This window comes from Girardinichthys multiradiatus, chromosome 8 (genome assembly GCF_021462225.1).
Source record: "Girardinichthys multiradiatus isolate DD_20200921_A chromosome 8, DD_fGirMul_XY1, whole genome shotgun sequence".
In the NCBI taxonomy this organism is placed as follows: domain Eukaryota; kingdom Metazoa; phylum Chordata; class Actinopteri; order Cyprinodontiformes; family Goodeidae; genus Girardinichthys; species Girardinichthys multiradiatus.
Genome location: NC_061801.1, coordinates 27,877,663 through 27,897,764, shown reverse-complemented (window position 1 = coordinate 27,897,764; position 20,102 = coordinate 27,877,663). Strand labels below are relative to the sequence as shown.

The following is a 20,102-nucleotide window of genomic DNA, read 5'->3' as shown; positions in this document are numbered from 1 at the left end:
TGCTTTAATCTGACAATGTTTATTGACATGTTCTGTTTACTTGTACTGCTACATTGTTCAAGATGTTCAATGTTACATTTTGTGTCATATATGTACAGTATGTGGTGGCAGATGACCTCCTGCTGCAAGTCCATTTAGTACAGATGTTGGTGAAGTACTGCAGTCTTCAGAAAGCCTCCCAGTGGTCACTGAGATACAATATTCCCAAAGATCAACTTCCTCTGGGAGTATGGGAAGCACAACAAAGTCTGCCACCTGATCTACAGTGAGTTGACTACAATTATGCATACACACATCCTACAGTGAGACTAAAATACCAATCTGGAGTCAACTTTCAAGTTACCATTTTAACATAAAAGTAATATTTGCATTTCCTTCTGGTATTTTAAATTTCATGCTTTCTGTTATCAGGGGGTATTTTTTCTTTCTTTTCCCTGTTTCTATCCCAAATTCCTGTGCAGTTTAGTTGTACTTTTATCTTTTTTATATGCAAACCCAGAAATCACACATATTCTATCTGTACTCAGACAGATATGCTTGAATGATATCACACAAGAGAAGTGGGTGCCACCTCAGTCTCACTGGCAGAAGTTCTACCAGGTGCCTCTCACCAAAGACAAGGTCCACTTTGTAGATAGGCCAGAAACTTTTCATGAATGTCAAAGCATTGTCCTCAAGGTACTGAGATCTACATGTTTTATTAAAATTATGTATGTTTTTTTTTGTTGTTGTTTTTTTTATTGACCCATCTTCTTTCTGTTTTTCTTTTCCAGGAAGGTGGGATAGTAGGAGTTGACATGGAGTGGCAGCCTACATTTGGCTGCGTCTCTACTCAGACGGTTGCTCTGATACAACTCGCTGTTCTTGACCAAGTTTTCCTATTAGACCTTTGTGCAAGAGGATTCTGTCAACAGTCTGATCTAATTGGTTTCATCAGGGCTTTGTTTTCTAATCGAAATATTTTAAAACTGGGTAAGCAACAGCCTAATCAATTAAAAATAATATTTTTAATTATTTTTAATTGACTGGTAATCAGTTTCATCCAGTGACTGACTTTAAATACAACAAAAGTCTCATCATTTCCATACAGGTTACAGTATGACTGGGGATCTCAAGTGTCTCTCTGCCACCTGGCCTAAGTTATCAGAGGAGCCACTGAGGATGGAGGGGATGCTGGATCTGCTTAGGGTACACCAGAAGGTGACTTTATCCCATCAGTCACGTTATTTCAACTAACAAACTCTTAATGAAATCCATCAGTTGGTTAAAGAGCATGTCTCTTTATTATTATCGGTTTAATGTACCTAGATTAGAGATGAAGTGATTTCCAATTTCCAGTTTTTGTAAGGCCTTCCCTACTGATATTAGCTGACTTAATCTTTCTTTTTAAAACTAAAATGAATAGTTTAGGATTGTTTTCTAGGCTTTCTACCTCGAGTAGTTTTTATTTGCAGCAGAGGCGACGTCACACTGGGTGTAAAACAGTGTTTAACTACTTTAAAAACAACAAAAAGACAAGAACTGACATTTTAAATTGTCTTTAGCATCTTATATTAACAATTTGCCTGATTAGCACAGGTAGCATTACTACCTTACCACCAAGATTTCCCAAAAGCTGCCATCATTACCAAATACAGCTCGTTAAATATGGAGGCTAAAAGCTCAAAGGGGATAAAACAGAGCAAAGAGACTGTACATTCAGCCCTTCTTGTACAGGTCCTTCTCAAAATATTAGCATATTGTGATAAAGTTCATTATTTTCCATAATGTCATGATGAAAATTTAACATTCATATACTTTAGATTCATTGCACACTAACTGAAATATTTCAGGTCTTTTATTGTCTTAATACAGATGATTGTGGCATACAGCTCATGAAAACCCAAAATTCCTATCTCACAAAATTAGCATATTTCATCCGACCAATAAAAGAAAAGTGTTTTTAATACAAAAAACGTCAACCTTAAAATAATCATGTACAGTTATGCACTCAATACTTGGTCGGGAATCCTTTTGCAGAAATGACTGCTTCAATGCGGCGTGGCATGGAGGCAATCAGCCTGTGGCACTGATGAGGTCTTATGGAGGCCCAGGATGCTTCGATAGCGGCCTTTAGCTCATCCAGAGTGTTGGGTCTTGAGTCTCTCAACGTTCTCTTCACAATATCCCACAGATTCTCTATGGGGTTCAGGTCAGGAGAGTTGGCAGGCCAATTGAGCACAGTGATACCATGGTCAGTAAACCATTTACCAGTGGTTTTGTCACTGTGAGCAGGTGCCAGGTCGTGCTGAAAAATGAAATCTTCATCTCCATAAAGCTTTTCAGCAGATGGAAGCATGAAGTGCTCCAAAATCTCCTGATAGCTAGCTGCATTGACCCTGCCCTTGATAAAACACAGTGGACCAACACCAGCAGCTGACACGGCACCCCAGACCATCACTGACTATGGGTACTTGACACTGGACTTCTGGCATTTTGGCATTTCCTTCTCCCCAGTCTTCCTCCAGACTCTGGCACCTTGATTTCCGAATGACATGCAGAATTTGCTTTCATCCGAAAAAAGTACTTTGGACCACTGAGCAACAGTCCAGTGCTGCTTCTCTGTAGCCCAGGTCTGGGGAATGCAGCACCTGTAGCCCATTTCCTGCACACGCCTGTGCACGGTGGCTCTGGATGTTTCTACTCTAGACTCAGTCCACTGCTTCCGCAGGTCCCCCAAGGTCTGGAATCGGCCCTTCTCCACAATCTTCCTCAGGGTCCGGTCACCTCTTCTCGTTGTGCAGCGTTTTCTGCCACACCTTTTCCTTCCCACAGACTTCCCACTGAGGTGCCTTGATACAGCACTCTGGGAACAGCCTATTCGTTCAGAAATTTCTTTCTGTGTCTTACCCTCTTGCTTGAGGGTGTCAATAGTGGCCTTCTGGACAGCAGTCAGGTCGGCAGTCTTACCCATGATTGGGGTTTTGAGTGATGAACCAGGCTGGGAGTTTTAAAGGCCTCAGGAATCTTTTGCAGGTGTTTAGAGTTAACTTGTTGATTCAGATGATTAGGTTCATAGCTCGTTTAGAGACCCTTTTAATGATATGCTAATTTTGTGAGATAGGAATTTTGGGTTTTCATGAGCTGTATGCCAAAATCATCCGTATTAAGACAATAAAAGACCTGAAATATTTCAGTTAGTGTGCAATGAATCTAAAATATATGAATGTTAAATTTTCATCATGACATTATGGAAAATAATGAACTTTATCACAATATGCTAATATTTTGAGAAGGACCAGTATATACATAAGTCAGTACCCAATGAGGAACTAATTAAGGTGGTTTGGACATCTGATCCCTTGGGAGGTTTTCTGGACACGTCCCACAGGAAGGAGACCCCGGGGCTGACCCAGAACCTGACAGTCAAGTTTAGATTTAAAAACAAATAAAACAATCAATAGTTAACCTTGAATCTTCTTAGCTCAGTAACAGCATCTACAGTGAAGAATATCGCAGTTAGCAAAACCTGGTACCACTTGGGTATGGTGTGTTCACTGATGACAAAAAGATCACTCTAGCCAAAAATCGTCCCAATGCCAGTCATCAGCCAATATCTTGGTCCGTCTCTAAGCTTTTCCATCTGTAGTTAATATTCACCTTTTTGACAATACAAATTTATTTTCTGTTTTTCTTGTTCAAATTCAGTGTCAAAAGGTGAATCGAGTGCAAAATGGTCCTAGAGAGGTCCTGGTTGGTGAGGACAGTGCAGAAAAGGGCCTCAGTCTGCTAGTGCAGCAGGTCCTAGGAAAGCCTCTGGACAAGACAGAGCAGATGTCCAACTGGGAGAAGCGTCCACTACGCATCAGCCAAATTAGATATGCAGGTAAGGTATTATGCATGCACAGACAGACAATAAGAGTGAGCCAGATGGTCGCTACTCTCCTCTCCATAGAACATCAGAGATTATTTTGTTATCCCCTTACAAACTGATAAATTCACCCCCCTTGTTCCTCACTCATTCTCTTTTTTTCCCCCCAACCTTACTCTAGTGGCAGATGCCTACTGTTTGCTGGATGTGTACTCAGCTCTGTCCAGCAACCCAGCGAGGTTTGGGCTGCCAGCTGACCTGCGTAGTATCACTTCAGGCCAATCAGAGACGAGCAAAGGCAAGAAGCAGAAGGAGAAACAGGCCAAGAAGGCAGCACAGGCTCTTGGCAATGAGGTAACGTGTCAGCTGGGAGTTCTTCTCAACTCCCAAGGATGTCAAAACAGAAAACTTATTGTTGTGGAAAAGAATTACTTTTATTCTATAATATGAGGCTAATTTACACAAGGGCTTGCCATGTCTAAAAGCAAACTATTTGGAAGGATTTCTTTTTACACCTCCATTCCTAATTTCATAACGTCACATTTATGGCAACACTTTGATTGAACCATATTCCTTTAAATCAGGTAAAAAAGTAAAAATGCCTCCTGCTTGCAGGATTAAAGTCTGTCAGTTTTTTTTTTATGTTACATTTCCAAAGTCATATTATAAAGTTCACCCAATTTCAGACAAATGGGATACTCTTTTAATCATTCTATGAATAGATGAATGAATACATCCATTCCTGTCTCATTCGTTGACTAAATATTGGATTAAAAGATTTTATGGCTATGCTGTTGACATTTTTGGGTTGATTGTCCCTACTTTTACAGCTAAGCTAAAGGAAAACTTGCAGAGAAGTGACATTAGATCAGTTACTTGAACTTTTGCCAGAATGTGATGCAAGAAGCTATTTAACTCAGAAGAAATTTACATGTTGTGTTGTAATAAAATTGTATAAAAATATACAAATATGACCTTTTTCATAAAACTCAATTAATATAATTTAGCTACAAGTATGTTGACTGTTGAACAGGAGTTAAAACATGAATTTTTATGTGGAAGGATTTAAGAGTAGAAGTGACCACGGTTCTTCCACACAGAAAATAAAATCTCACATCACAAAAAAATATTTCTTTTTTAACTCTTTATAAATGGTTATTGTTTGCATGAATGTTTTGCTAACTGAGACACATCCATCAGAAATTATTCAGTTAGCTTTAAACTATGAGTCTAGTACAACTAGTGGATTTGTAAACCTGTTCCGGATTAATTCAGGTTCTCCTGAAGCCCCCAGGCCAGCAGGGGGCTCTAAGCAACAGCAACGTTTGCTTATAAAGTGAGCTGAGGCAGACATTTCAGATGTTATTCCTGCTGTACCATCTATGTTCCTGCTATACCCTCTACCTACAATGAAGGAGAGTACAAAGAACAGAACTGAACCCCATGAATTCGTTTGGGCTCTCTTTAAAATGTCTGCTTAGTGATTCTTTCTATTCAGTCTGAAAAGACTTTTAAGTATTTAATATCAAAATAGACCAGGCTTCTGAATTTAGGCCTAAAAAGACAAAATTAAGGATCAAAACATATCTGAGACAGTTCGTGATTGGTATACATTAAAGGAATAATTCAGGATTTTTGAAGTGAGGTTCTGTTAAAAGGTTAAATTTGGTTAATATCTTACATGAAGTGAATACTCTTGTGGCATTTTATTAAGCATAAAACCAGGCTTAAGCTTAAGGCTTGCCCAGGAGGAATCAGGACCAAAGCAGACTTTTATCATATTACAACAAGTAATTTCAAAATGGTTAAATTTTATGCAAACACTGTCTTATGTACAGGGGTTGGACAATGAAACTGAAACACCTGGTTTTAGACCACAATAATTTATTAGTATGGTGTAGGGCCTCCTTTTGCGGCCAATACAGCGTCAATTCGTCTTGGGAATGACATATACAAGTCCTGCACAGTGGTCAGAGGGATTTTAAGCCATTCTTCTTGCAGGATAGTGGCCAGGTCACTACGTGATACTGGTGGAGGAAAACGTTTCCTGACTCGCTCCTCCAAAACACCCCAAAGTGGCTCAATAATATTTAGATTTGGATACTGTGCAGGCCATGGGAGATGTTCAACTTCACTTTCATGTTCATCAAACCAATCTTTCACCAGTCTTGCTGTGTGTATTGGTGCATTGTCATCCTGATACACGGCACCGCCTTCAGGATACAATGTTTGAACCATTGGATGCACATGGTCTTCAAGAATGGTTCGGTAGTCCTTGGCAGTGACGCGCCCATCTAGCACAAGTATTGGGCCAAGGGAATGCCATGATATGGCAGCCCAAACCATCACTGATCCACCCCCATGCTTCACTCTGGGCATGCAACAGTCTGGGTGGTACGCTTCTTTGGGGCTTCTCCACACCGTAACTCTCCCAGATGTGGGGAAAACAGTAAAGGTGGACTCATCAGAGAATAATACATGTTTCACATTGTCCACAGCCCAAGATTTGCGCTCCTTGCACCATTGAAACTGACGTTTGGCATTGGCATGAGTGACCAAAGGTTTGGCTATAGCAGCCCGGCCGTGTAGCTGACCCTGTGGAGTTCCTGACGGACAGCTCTGGTGGAAACAGGAGAATTGAGGTGAACATTTAATTCTGCCGTGATTTGGGCAGCCATGGTTTTATGTTCTTTGGATACAATCCAGGTTAGCACCCGAACATCCCTTTCAGACAGATTCCTCTTGCGTCCACCGTTAATCCTGTTGGATGTGGTTCGTCCTTCTTGGTGGTATGCTGACATTACCCTGGATACCGTGGCTCTTGATACATCACAAAGACTTGCTGTCTTGGTCACAGATGCACCAGCAAGACGTGCACCAACAATTTGTCTTCTTTTGAACTCTGGTATGTCACCCATAATGTTGTGTGCATTTCAATATTTTGAGCAAAACTGTGCTCTTACCCTGCTAATTGAACCTTCACACTCTGCTCTTACTGGTGCAATGTGCAATCAATGAAGACTGGCTACCAGGCTGGTCCAATGTAGCCATGAAACCTCCCACACTAAAATGACAGGTGTTTCAGTTTCATTGTCCAACCCCTGTACCTTTAAACCGTTGTCATGTTTGCATTGGGTGATCAGCTACACAGAAACCAGTGATTATTTAGTAAAAAATGAATATAGGAGGTTGTGCACCACCAGCTTCCTTTGTTTTAAGAATGGAACATGTAAAGCATTTCCAGGCAGAACAACACATTCAGATAGCTTTGTTTACTTCATTCTACAGTTAGTAGTCTTCCAGTGCATACATTTATTTCTAACATTCATTCTCAAAGCAAACATCAACTATGTCAGGAGAGAGACAAACATGTTTTCTAACGCAGAAAATATGCACCGCTTATAACCTTTCAAGAAAAAAATCACTTGGGGGAAATCCTGAACTGTCCCTTTAATTTCTCCAGACACATTCCTATGTATCGTTGGGCCAAAGGGATAGATCTTTTGCCTTAAATTGAATTAACGTTATAAAATGCCCAAAAATGGTCCATGTAAGCAATTGATAAATTTGTGTTACAGTGTTATGATGCTGATGACAGTTTTATGTCTGAATGTGTGGTAGCGGAAGTTCTAAAGGAAAGAAAATACACCATCTCATAGAACTGCCTTATAAATAAATTATAGAAATCATTGGCTGAAATTTTAAGGATACGTATTCATTTGGGCGTTCATATCTAACCTAATATTAGTTAAATTCAACTTGTGCTCCACAATATATGCAAGTACAGTTGTCATGGTAAGATATGGGATATTTGTAATAGGAAAGGATTGCTTAGATGCAATATTTGGCAGGGTATTCTATTTCAAGTACCATGCAGACTAAATATTCGTGGATTGACTTTCACTGCCCTCTATTCTTAGACTTTATGTATGATTTTTATGGCCATCATTTCATCTCTCACAAGGGGATGGGACATTGTGATAAAGAAACGAAATAATGCAAAGTTTAAAGTCTAACATTTAGTAACAGTATCACAGTTTGATGATATCCTGATATTGTGCAGTTTTAAATGTAACCAATGTTGGAAAATGAGAGATTTTATTACAATTAATCATATTTTAATGTGTGCATATGCCTTTAGAGCATTTACCCTCCTTAGAGTTGGAGGAGTGCCGTTATTTCACATTCAAACTGTAATCATAAATCATAACCGACCCTTTTTAAAGAAGAGCAACTGTGCTAATTTGATAATTCTTAATTCTGTTAACCTGTGACCTTTTGTGTGAATGAATAAAGGCAGCCTCCAGGTGAAGGCCCTGGGTTTGAGCATCCAGCCTGCAGGGAGGGACAATGAGTGTTTGACAAAGACCCTTCACTAGTTCCTATCAGCTCCAGGAGTGCAGTTGTATAACTCACCCTGTGCTTTGACCTCTCTGAACTGAGGTGCATGTGAAAAGAAAATCCCCCTACTGGGATCGGTTGAATATCACATTATTCTCTGTGTCCATTTAGGAATGTCAGGGGGTTCAGAGGGTCAGTCCCTCTCACACAGTGAAAGGCCTCCTGTGTGGCGAGCTGCCCCCAGAGGATTCCCCACCTCTTCCCCCCCAGCAGTTGCGGGTGGTGTGTGACAACATGCTGCAAGGACTCGGGAGGTATCTCCGCTGCTTGGGAGTTGACGTGGTCATGCTGGAGAACACTGACGATCACAGAGTGGCAGCCAAGGTTGGTTAGAAAGCCATAAAGAAGAAGTGCATTTTTGGTTTTTTTCTTTTTGTTTACAGACAGGAAAAAAACATATAAAAACAAAATTAACCAAAAGGGGAGAAAAGTCAGAAACTTGATCATTTAGCACCAATACCACAAAGAATCTAAACAATAAATCCTTAAAGAGAAAGAATTTACCATAAAAATAATATTTTCTTAAATGGGCTACAGGATTTATGTGGACAGACCAAATTCTGTTGATCTTTGCCAAATGATGTAATAAGATCAACACCCAGTTTACTTTAAAGCCACTATTAGTTGCTTTTTAGTCTCCAACCAGATTCTTGAGTAAAACATTTATAAACCTTTTACTCAGCAGACACAAGATGTTTGTATGTTTGATGTCATAGTTATACAGTTAAACAAAGAAAGTCTTTTTGTCCTTTTTGGCTACTCCATCCGTTTGTCCATCCATTTGTTTGTCCATCTATTTATAATTATTAAATAATATTACATTTTTATATGAATTCGTGCATTCATCCAGTTTAATGTCTGGTATGCAGCACCCAGTGTTCAGTAATTCCCGGTGTGGTTTTGTTGTGTGTTTTCAGTTAGCACAAGATGAAGGCCGTGTCATCCTCACATGTGGACAGCCATTTCAAACTGTAAGTACACATGAAGTCAAGTACAACCTAAATACCAAGTGTGTTTTCCTGAATGCACTCTTGTTTTTTCTCCATACATATTTGCTAACCTGCATCAGCGACCTGTATGTTTTTTTTGTTTGTTCTTCTAGTTACGTTCCCAGGTGGGTGAAGGTTGCTGTCTGTCCTTAGACTGTTCAGAGAAGGCCAGAGACCAAGCTATTCGAGTCCTCAGACACTTCAACGTCCAGCCTACTCCCAGCGACATATTCAGCCGCTGTCAGGTACTTTTCCTTGTAGTATTGTTTTTCTGTAGTTTAGTAAAGTGCAAACATTAGCTATGTTTACATGCACAACATTTCATGATCAGATTCAAATAAATCAATCTGAATACACCGTTTATGTGGGCACAAAATTAAATAATCCGATCATGACGTTTGTTTACACGCAACACGCTTCATTCAGAATAAAGCACTTTAACATTGGCAGAGTCGTCGCATTTCCCTAAACCAACCACAGAAGAAGTAGTTAGACTTCCGCCTGTGCTGTAAAAAAGAAAAGAAAACAACAAACGCGGAAGTGTGTCGGTTCTGACTGTTCTGAGCGTCCAGAATGGAGCTGTGCCAGGTTCTGAGAGCAGTTGAGGTGTTGAAGCTGCAGGCTTAATGTGGCAACAGACCAGTTCTTTCTCTGAAATTATTCGTCTTGCCACTAAAAGTGGAAATGCGTCGCATTGACACACATGCGCAGCCAGGTCAGTTTGCTACAGTCAGAATGAAATGATCCAAACAAGTGTTTACATGCCCGCCGTTCGGATTGACAATCGACATAAACCAACCAATACAATTTAATTTCGATTGAGCCAAATCCGATCAGAAAGTACCAGTTGGCGCTTTTACATGTCGCATTTTTCCATGTTAACATGCCTATTGTTTAGTGGTTAAATTCCTGGCTGTCCTGTTTATTAAAAAGATGTGCAAACAGCACCTTGCAAAAGTATATTTCCTTCAATAATTTGTTTTAACATATATTCACATTATAACCAAAAACTTCAATGTATTTTATTGTAATTTTATGTGATTAACCAACAAAAATTGTGCTGAATGGTACAGTGGAACAAAAAAGATTCATGGTTTTAAGACAGTAAAAGCTAAAAATACTGGCAAACGTTTGTACTGCAGCCTACGTAGAGAAAGCTGCCTACTATGAAGAACCACCTTTTGCTGCAATTGCAACTGAAAATCTTTGATTGTTTTGTACCAGCTATTAGAGACTGAACTTCTTGCTTATATTTTGCAAAATAGCCTAAGCTCAAGTCAAATTGTATGGGGGTATATGTGAACATCATATTTCAGCTTTTGAATACATTCCCATATGGATGTGGGTCTTTCTAGCACAGGAATATACTTTGTTTAGAACCTTTGTAGATCTGGCTCTGTATTCAGTCTCAAGTCTTTTGCAGACTGAAGCAATTTTTATTCCAGGGTTGCTCTGCATTTATCTCCCGTCAAGTCTAACCATTTCCCCTGTAAAAGCATTATTTAATTCCACATGAAGTCCATAGAAAGCTTTTGCTTAGGTTCTACATCTTTTTTATATTTTTTGTTGATGCATAACTGTCTGTGAGAAAGGGGAACATAAATCAAAATGAATTATAAGGAAATACTTCTGTGGTTTAAAAACTTGCTGAGCAATCATCAAGTTCTTAAATTTTAATAACAAAACTTGTGGTTGTCGCAATTTATTTTTTAATGCAAAATGAAAGCAGAAAAAATGGGATGGGAAAAGCTATTACTGGAGAAATTGACTGGTTTGCTGAGATGTTACTGAGGCAGCTGAGGTTTATTGGGAACATGTTGAACTCTCCTGGAGATGCGAACTTAAAACTATGCAGAAACTAGATTGAATTTGGCCAATTTTTGATCTGTATGCACTACTGGGTCTGAAAGAAGCTGTTGCATAGCAGTTAAGTTGAAGAAAGTCTGAATAAAATGATGAAAAGATGGAATAAGAAAGTTATTAGTCTTGTGTTGGTAGTAATGTGGACATTACAGTGATATTTAGAGGCCAAAACCAGCTTATTTTAAACTGTTGGTTAAAGGAACTGCTTTCATGTGGAAAGCTACAGATTAACGTTTCAGTATATCTAATTGGTATACCTCCTGGTAGCCTCCTCGCGGAGGTATTCCAGGCATGTCCAGATGGAGGGAGGCCCTGAAGCAGACTCGGGAGACACAGAAAGGGATTGCGTTTCCCATCTGGTCTGGGAATGCTTTGAGACCCACAGCAGTGACTGGAGGATGTGGTAGGGAGGACAGACGTCTGGATTACATCGTTCGGCTTGGGGCCACCAGAGCTCCAGCTTGTACTGGTGCTTGACAGTAGAAAGAGATCTTCTAAGCAGTCATTAATTATTTGCCCAATACAAAAACGTTTAAGGGAATTGCTTGAGGAAATTTGGAAAGAAAGTAAGCCCAGAGGAGCATTGCACGCTTTTCAAAAAACATGAAAAACATTTTCATGAGTCATTTCATGGCATGATTATCAAAACAAATCTGCTTCGTATTGTTTAATTCTAAAGAAATTATGTGAGTTCGGTCCTAAAATACCCTTTCTGCTTCTGACAATGCTGAAAAACTAAAAACCTTATAAGTGCTTGTTTACCCATGACTAAAACTTGATAAACATGACCGTTTTATCATGAAAGGGAAATGATATAACAAATGATAAACAACTTGACGTATGTAAACATTGTTGGAATTATGGCCTTATAATTGCGTTCATGTTTTTTTTTTTTCTCAGAGCCTGCAATGTGCTTACTTGGATGTATGAACCCCTCTCTGGCCAAATGGGGCTGTAAACACTCTGTTATCATTACCCCCAGTTATTAAAAAAAATTATATTTCAGCTTTTCCTACATTTTACCCTAAATATGTAAAAATAACAATTCCCAATTATCATGTAGTTCATTTAGAGCCATCACCCTAGCTTAGTGCAGCTTAGAAACCTTGAAGCAGTGAAGTAGTTAGTTGTTTTTTTTTTTACATAAATTATATTTTGCACAATTAAATTGTAAACATATAAAGAAATCTGGATTATAATGTTGCTATTGGTGCACACAATTGAATATGAATTATTTCTAATTACCTATATGGGCCTATTTTATCATGTTGGTGGAGGTAGGATTATATTTCGGACATAGTTATCAGACTCTTACTGATTTATGCTGCCTGACCTACAGATGTCTCTGTGGGTGGCTGTTTAGGGAAGCTGTGCGTCTGCCGGTGACTGTGTTTGTGTTTGTGGCTTCCATGGGTATCTTTGCCAGAGGGTTTCTAAACGTGGGTGTTCTGGACTGCTGCTTGAAGGGGAAACAAATGTGTCAAGATACGCCACAAGCTGCATCTCTGTCAGGTTTAAAATGTTACAAATGGAGACCACCTTGATGCTGCCTCCTGTCCAAACTCAGCTAAACGACTATTTATAACAAGGCCAAAATATAGGTCACAGCTGATGGCACCTCAAAAGGATGTCAGTCTTAAAATATAATTACAAAAAGAGGGACAAATTGTGTTTCTGAACTAATTAAATGCTTTATTACTTTATTACAATACAGATGCAAAGCCAGCCAGAGAAAGAAATTCTCCTTCATCCTTAGCTTGGATATAACTTTCTTCATTATGCACGGCTGTAATCTCACCAATGTTTATTCTTCTCTATTTTCTCTAACTAAATACTTCAGAGACTTCTCTCCTGCCTGAAAGTTCAATGTTGATTTTACCTTTGTCCTGCAGTTTGACAACTTTAATACAAGTTGGTACCTTCTGCACGCATGTGTGTGCGATTGTGTGTGTTACAGAGACCTATAGAGGCTTATCCTTGGGCTGCACTGTGGCCCACCCAAGCAAACTTTAACCCCTTTGTTGTCTGATTGTAAAGCTTTCTGATTAGCGTTGGACGGGTCAGTTTCCCCCTCTTTGGCAGGGTTTGTCTCCTTGTCATTCACAGACACCAGTGATGTGTGTCACGTGGGGGGGGGGGGGGGGGGGGGGGTAAAAAGAGAAGAAGACGGAGGTTAACTGAGTGGTAAGCATGGTCAATAGTTAATGACTCAGATTTAGAGGCATTGGAAATTGAGTTTTTTGATGGACATTTTGTGAAGAAAGACAAGAGTCCCAAAATTAAAAATAATATTGCTTCAGGAATCAGAATCAGAAAAGCTTTATTGCCAAGTACGTTTTTGGACATACAAGGAATTTGTTTTGGCGTAGTCGGTGCAATACAGTACATAGTACTGCATAGTTCAACAATAAAAATGCTGCATTACATTTATTTATTTTTAATGTTCTGTATTACACTTATTATTAAATAATCTAACTTTGCATACAATCTCTAGATGCATATCAGCAATGCATTGATTCAGATGAACTATTCTAAACATGTTTTGCCTTTTCTGATGTCTTGTTAAAATTCCAGACAGGTTTTTTTTAATAATTGGTATATACACCTTTTAATATGACTTCAGCATTAGACTTCCTAAGTTCACATCTCCCAACTATTACTGTATATATCTTATTGCTGGTGGTGTGGCTGTAGGATTTATTATGTTAGCAACTTCGGTGTGATAGTGGCAGCTACAGCAACACAGGTTGTTTTAGTATGTCGCGAGCGGTATTTTTTAAGTAATCGGTTTGGAGTTTAGCAAAATGTAATCTTTTTCTACAGACAGGACCTTTTGAAGCACGGACATGGCCAATCATGTCTATTTGTTGCTTTGTTTGGCTGCACCTTTAATCAGAGGAAACTTAACCTGAGGCTTCAACTGGTGTGTGTTTCATTTGAACTCAAACCAAAACTGGATTATTTCTGCGATCAGTGGATTATTTTCTATTGGTTACCAACAGACAGGTAATAAAGACAAATGTAGGTGAAGAATCCTAAATTAAAGCAACCGCAGATTGCCCTGCAGGTGTGTGTTTTGACTTGTTAACTAAAGCTCAGCTGGGGAGAAAAATTATTACCACACTTGTTCATGAGGTTCAACCGACCGTCAGCGAGGAAACATTCTGACGTTTATAATTGATTATAATCCATTAGTGCATAACATAGTTTTTTCTTCCCAGACCAAACTTTCAACTTACAACAGAAAATTACCACTTAAAAATAGCTGAATACACAATACATTTTTACTTAAGGCATCCAAATTGCCAGATCAATACTGAAATAAGTCATATTTTTACCTCTGCTGTGTGTAGTCGAGTTGACAAGGCAGATAAATACGTAGTCAGTTACTTTCTAAAGGTCGCCCCCCCACCCAGTGTTTGAAAGATGTGGGACCTGACATGCTGACATGATGATGCAGGGACCATAGAGACTGTTTACATGTAGAAAACGAGAGACAGGAAATTGGCAACAGAATACACACAATACTCGACAGGATTGTTAAAGATGTTAAAGTTTAGCAATGTGACTATCTGTATTCTCCATATGACTGGTCTAACAAGTATGGTTGAGCGATTAAAGCCTTTTCTTCCAAAGAAAACATCCAGACCTATCTAGAATCTACCAAACCTTACTGGGAGAATGTTTCATGTTTTGATAAAACTATATTTACCATTTCTGTCCATATTTGTCTGTTTTCCAGCTGATTTATACAGGAGATGTGTCACATTAAAAGGTTACCAAAGTTTTGAAATGATCTATTATGGTCACACTTTTTACATCACAGGGGTGTGTAAACTTTTAAAAGACGCTGTATAATGTTAACATTGCACCGCCTCAATAGTTGTACAGTTTTCTTTTTTAGCTCAATCTGTTTTCCCTCCACTAATGACTGCTGCACCTAAACTTTCCATGCATGTACACACTCGCACACACTTCCGTTGGGTTGTACAGCTCCATGAAAAGTGCCCACTAGCTTTTTATAGACACATTGAAATCGTTTGTGAGATGGATGTGAGATAACCCCAACAGACACACACAGCAGAGTGATGCACATGCACAACTCAGATCTGAAAGACATGCACAGATATTATCATTATGTACACAGCACCTTAGCACCTTCAAAGGCTTTTTTGCACTTGTGTTCAGGCTCAGCTTTAGACGCTGTTGCAGCAAAAGCGCCGGTTCCCACGCACCGCACCACTGAGGAAGTGAAAACAAGAGCAACAGGAACTGCCAAACTCTGAGAGGGTGGGGCAGAAAAGATATGGGGGGGGGGGGGGGGGGGGGGGTAGTGAGAACAGAGGAGAGGGCAGGGAGGTAAAAAAGATGAGAAGGAATTTAACCAGTTGAGAAAGTTTGGAGGAACAAGAGATGCAGAAGGGAAAAAGCTAAAATAGACTGCTTTGTGTGCAAGTGAGACGAGGGTTAATTGAAGGAAGGATAGCAGGAGGAAGAGAGAGTGAAGAAGAAGGAGGAGGGGTGGAAGAGAGCATGGCGATGGAAAGGACTCTTCTGTCCTTTGATCTTCTTGGAGAGCCGCAAGCTGAGAAACCGGAGGAATGTGAGAGGCTGAGACACAGTTAATGTTAACCTTCGAAAGCTGTTAATCAGTGTCAGGACAGATGGATATGTCAGAGACTTATAAAAACCTTCACACCTTAAATCAGAGTTATCGTTGTTAGATTCGCTTGTAGATGGCCTCAGATCGGATCAGCACCTTTTTTTTTTTTATATATGAACGTTGAGTCGAGCATTTTCACAAATCTGTACATGTTCCTTGTGTTGTTCCATATATGTGCAGTTCACTGCAGTGACAAAACTGTGAGATGAGAGGAACAGACAGCGAAATGGGGTTGGGGTGGAGGGACGATGAGAGGTGGGGGGGTACTGGGGGCATTCCATACGCACGCCAAGACATTCCGAGGGAAACCATCCCAAATATTTCCCACTGTGTGGGGCAAGGGTTTCACATCTCCTGTTGCACACACATACAGCTCCACAAAGTGTTGGAGGTGAACCTACACACTGACTGTGCTCCTCACGGAAACGCGTCAACCTCTCACTTATTGTTGTGCTCAGTACACACACAGACACACACAGTAATTAGTTGGAGGAGTTTCATTTAAAGCACAAAACCCAGCATGGGTGGCAAGTCAGCAAAAGCCATTGTGATTTTGTCACTTTATTTACGAATCTTGAAATTGAAAGAGGTTTCACCACAAATTTAATCCAATTTTGGCGTGGTTAGTCTGGGACTCAGTTTGTTGTGGATCTGACCTCTTCGGTTTAATAAGAATTTGACTCATGGAGGCAGATTCTTCATCACACACCACAAAAGAACTTCACTTGAAGAGAAAGCATTCACCAACAATTTTTATATGTATGTGTCCACCGTATTATTTTTTTCTTTAGCTTGTAAGCTTAAATCTGGCACATTTACATGATGGATTGCTGTAATAAATTTATCTGAATATTGCTCTTTTAAAATAAAACAGATGTGCCAGTCCTGGCTTTGTTTCCATAGTAAAATGCCAAAAAGAACATGGGTATTCTGGACATTTATATAAATGGTTATAGACTTCGTAAAAATGATTGTATTGGCTTCTAAAGATGGTCAAGGCTATGGTGCACATATTATAGTCAATATAATCAGATTTATTTATTGTAATTTCCCTGTAACATAAATGGTATCTAACAAAATGAAACAATGTTCAACTGTAAGTCAAAAATGATTAAATAATTAAGCACAAATTAATAAAAACATAACAAATAAACGATTAAATGACAGCAAGAATATACAGTCCAGGATAGCATTTTAACAGATTGAGGCAGTAAGCTGGGTAGCAGTCTGGTGCTTCTGCTTTTGATCTTCCAGTAATGTTTGACTGAAAGCAGTTCAATCAGCCCATGGAGAAGGTGTTCCTACGCCGCTGCTGAAACAGATCCTGGACTGATGCTGTTTTCTAGTTTTCTCGGATGTTGGAGCTGGGAATGAAGTGCTCTTAACTACTCTTAACTTGTTCAACTACTATAAACTTAGAAGTAAATTTATACTGGCAGTGTTAAATACAGCCATTTTGGATACTGAACAAGGTAATTGAGTTTCTCCCATGTCATTGGATGAGTTGCTAATTGTGTTACAAAGCAACTGTACAAGGGTGCCTAATAAACTGCCCAAAAAGGGTTGTGTGTATTTATTATTATTACTTATTTATTTTCTTCATTCTTTAAGCATGCATTATTCGTAATACCTTTAATTTTCTTCAACGTTAGCTGATTAAATTGTTTTGGTTGGACTGTAAAAGTCCCTCAAGAAAGATTTGCAGCACTGGAGAAAACAGAGCGGCAGAAATTGGTACACACATGTGGAAATGAAAGAAGATGAGCAATCACTCAGCAAGCATTTAACAAATCAGGTCTGCTCTTTTTCCCACAGTCAAGTTGGCCCCAGGTTAGCATAGCAATGCAATAACACCTGTGTGTGCTTGTGTGCATGCATGATAGAAATCTGTCTGCATGCTTGCCTGAGACTGTAAAGGTGCTCAAGTGTCACTTTTTTCACTCTGGGAAGCAGGTAGATGTCCACCTTTTAGGATATTTAATGTATTGAAGTAGCGACTGACATAATGGAGTCTTGCTTAAGGATGTCACTAGAAACAGGCACAGCCATTTGTACAATGTAGCTGAAAATGTAGTTTCTTGTTTTTCACATTGGTGACATCTTACTGTTCTCATTTGACAAAATGAGTAGCTGTGACAACAGTGATGGATGTTTAGAGAACTTACCAGTTTTTTTTTTTAAGATTTGGTTTGATGTTTTCTAAATTAAAAGCCACTGAGAAGCCATGTGTTTATTTCTCAATAGAAATGTGCATCCACATTAATCCTTGCAGAACACTGTTCTGTTGGTGGTTAAATAGATGTTTTCATTTGAAACACAAAGTTGGTGCCTCAATGATACTCACAGAATTTCAGGCTTTCTTTATGGGAGTCTATTCATGGGCAGATTGAAAAGATTCATTAAATCTTCCTGATATATAAAGTATGTTTTCATCATTACGTTTGGAGCTACACAGTTGTTCAAAGAAAAAATAAAACAGGAAACCTTTAATGCCCCCTGAATTGCATGCCCACATCTGTGATCTTACACTCAAGGCTGCCTTTACTCAGCTCAGATGCAAGGTTTTACTGTGATTCATCATTAGGTGTGGGAGTATCCCTTATGTGGGAAACAGATAACACTTTATTTCCAGCATTGCCTGATTTTCTGTGTGGGTTGACAGTGTAAAATGAAATTCAGTTGATGAAGCTTAATAAAAACAGAGTAGGTTTATGGTAATATAAACCTGGGACTGTCCTAAACTAGAAAGGACTGCAAACAAATGTATACATTTACGCAGCAACACAGAGACGACTCTAAAGATTGTGTGTTTTAAATAACCGTCTGAAGTAAGCATTCCAATCAAGTTGAAAATAAATTTGCCTATAGATGATTAAATAGTTTTTCCTTTTAAATCTGTGGCTTTATATTGCTTTCTGTCCTCACCTGCTTCCCATTTTGTCTCTTTCCAAATGTTTTACATCCTCATTTTTGAACATCATATTTTCCCTTTGTCAGATAACATGGAAATAAGATAATCTCATCTTATATGTTGGACATAAAAAGTATTGTAGAATCAACTTCAGCCAGTGATTACAGCGGTATCTTTTGCCATTACGAGCAAAAAAAAAAATGTTTTGTGACGGGGTCATTAGTTTGCGAGGCTTTCTGAAGGAATGTAAACAAATGAGTTAACCAACATTACATGTACTCATGATATCTTGTCCAAGAACCAATTTTAGAGTAGATCTTTAAATTTGAATGTTAAAAACATACTCTTATGATAAATGGGATGAGTATATATTTTGCTTTTCTAGTCCAACTAGACCGCTCAAACTTTACACTATAACCACATTCACCCAGTCGCACTTACACAGGCGCACACATTCATACACAGACACGCATATCGGTAATCAACTCGGGGTCAAGTGCCTTGCCCAGGGGTTCATTGACATGGGGCAGGAGGAAGCTGGAATGAATCCCACAACGTTCGCACTAACAGTTGCTCTTCCCATTGAGCCACAGCTGTAATCATATAATACTAATTGGCAATTAATAATAATTACAATATGAATCAAAAAGCTTTTGCATGGTTCATAGGCATTGAGGGGATCCTTCTTTAAACTCTTTTACTTTTAATGATCTTAGTATAAGTTCTGCAACACTTGTTTCTCCTCCAATGTATCAGTTTCGTCTTGTCTTCCTTTATTTGGCCTTCTCACTTTCCATCTTCGCCGCTCTCCCTCACTCCCGGTTCTCACCCGGCCTCCCTGTTCCGCTCCCCTCCACTCTCCGTCTCACTCTCCGTTTCAGATTAGCCAAGGCGAGGAATCCGGTGCAGCCGGCAGCTGGAATGTCCTGTTTGTCTTACTGTGTGTGTGTGTGTGTGTGTGTGTGTGTGTGAAGGTGGTGAAGTTGGTGCTGCTTTTTGATTTTGATGTGTTCCATTGTCTGAGAGCCAAGCTGCTTCCTGTCCCTGCTTTCCCCAATCGCCTCGAAAAAACAAGAGAGGGCAAACAAAACGATAGGGGGAGAAACTGGGAAAAAGATAGAGAAGTGGGGAATAGAAAGGTGAGACGCAAGGGGAATACTCCAAGGGGAGAAGGGGATAACGCAGGAAGTGATGGAGGGATGTAGAAAGGATGAGAGTTCTGCAGAGGAAGAGAGGTGAAAAGGAAGGAGAGAGCTTCAATAGGGCCTTTCCTCCAAACACCAATACAATGAAGTAGTGCGTAATTTCCCATACACAGCACCACTACTGCCGCCACCACCACCCAAACACAGATATAGTACACAAAAAGTTTCTCATAGCAGATAAAGCTTTATTCTCTCAGTTTGAGCTCTTATTCTGGTTCTC

General features: G+C 39.4%; 1 protein-coding gene across 1 annotated transcript in view; it reads left to right on the top strand.

Moving 5' to 3' along the window:
* exd3 (exonuclease 3'-5' domain containing 3) overlaps positions 1-20,102 on the top strand; it is a 63,114-nt gene that overhangs the window by 14,837 nt on the left and 28,175 nt on the right. The window contains exons 11-19 of the mRNA XM_047373419.1: positions 99-265; positions 528-678; positions 774-972; positions 1,091-1,200; positions 3,688-3,865; positions 4,032-4,204; positions 8,363-8,575; positions 9,169-9,222; positions 9,354-9,485. Of these exons, the coding sequence (XP_047229375.1) occupies positions 99-265; positions 528-678; positions 774-972; positions 1,091-1,200; positions 3,688-3,865; positions 4,032-4,204; positions 8,363-8,575; positions 9,169-9,222; positions 9,354-9,485 (1,377 nt within the window). The remainder of the gene's footprint in view (positions 1-98; positions 266-527; positions 679-773; positions 973-1,090; positions 1,201-3,687; positions 3,866-4,031; positions 4,205-8,362; positions 8,576-9,168; positions 9,223-9,353; positions 9,486-20,102) is intronic.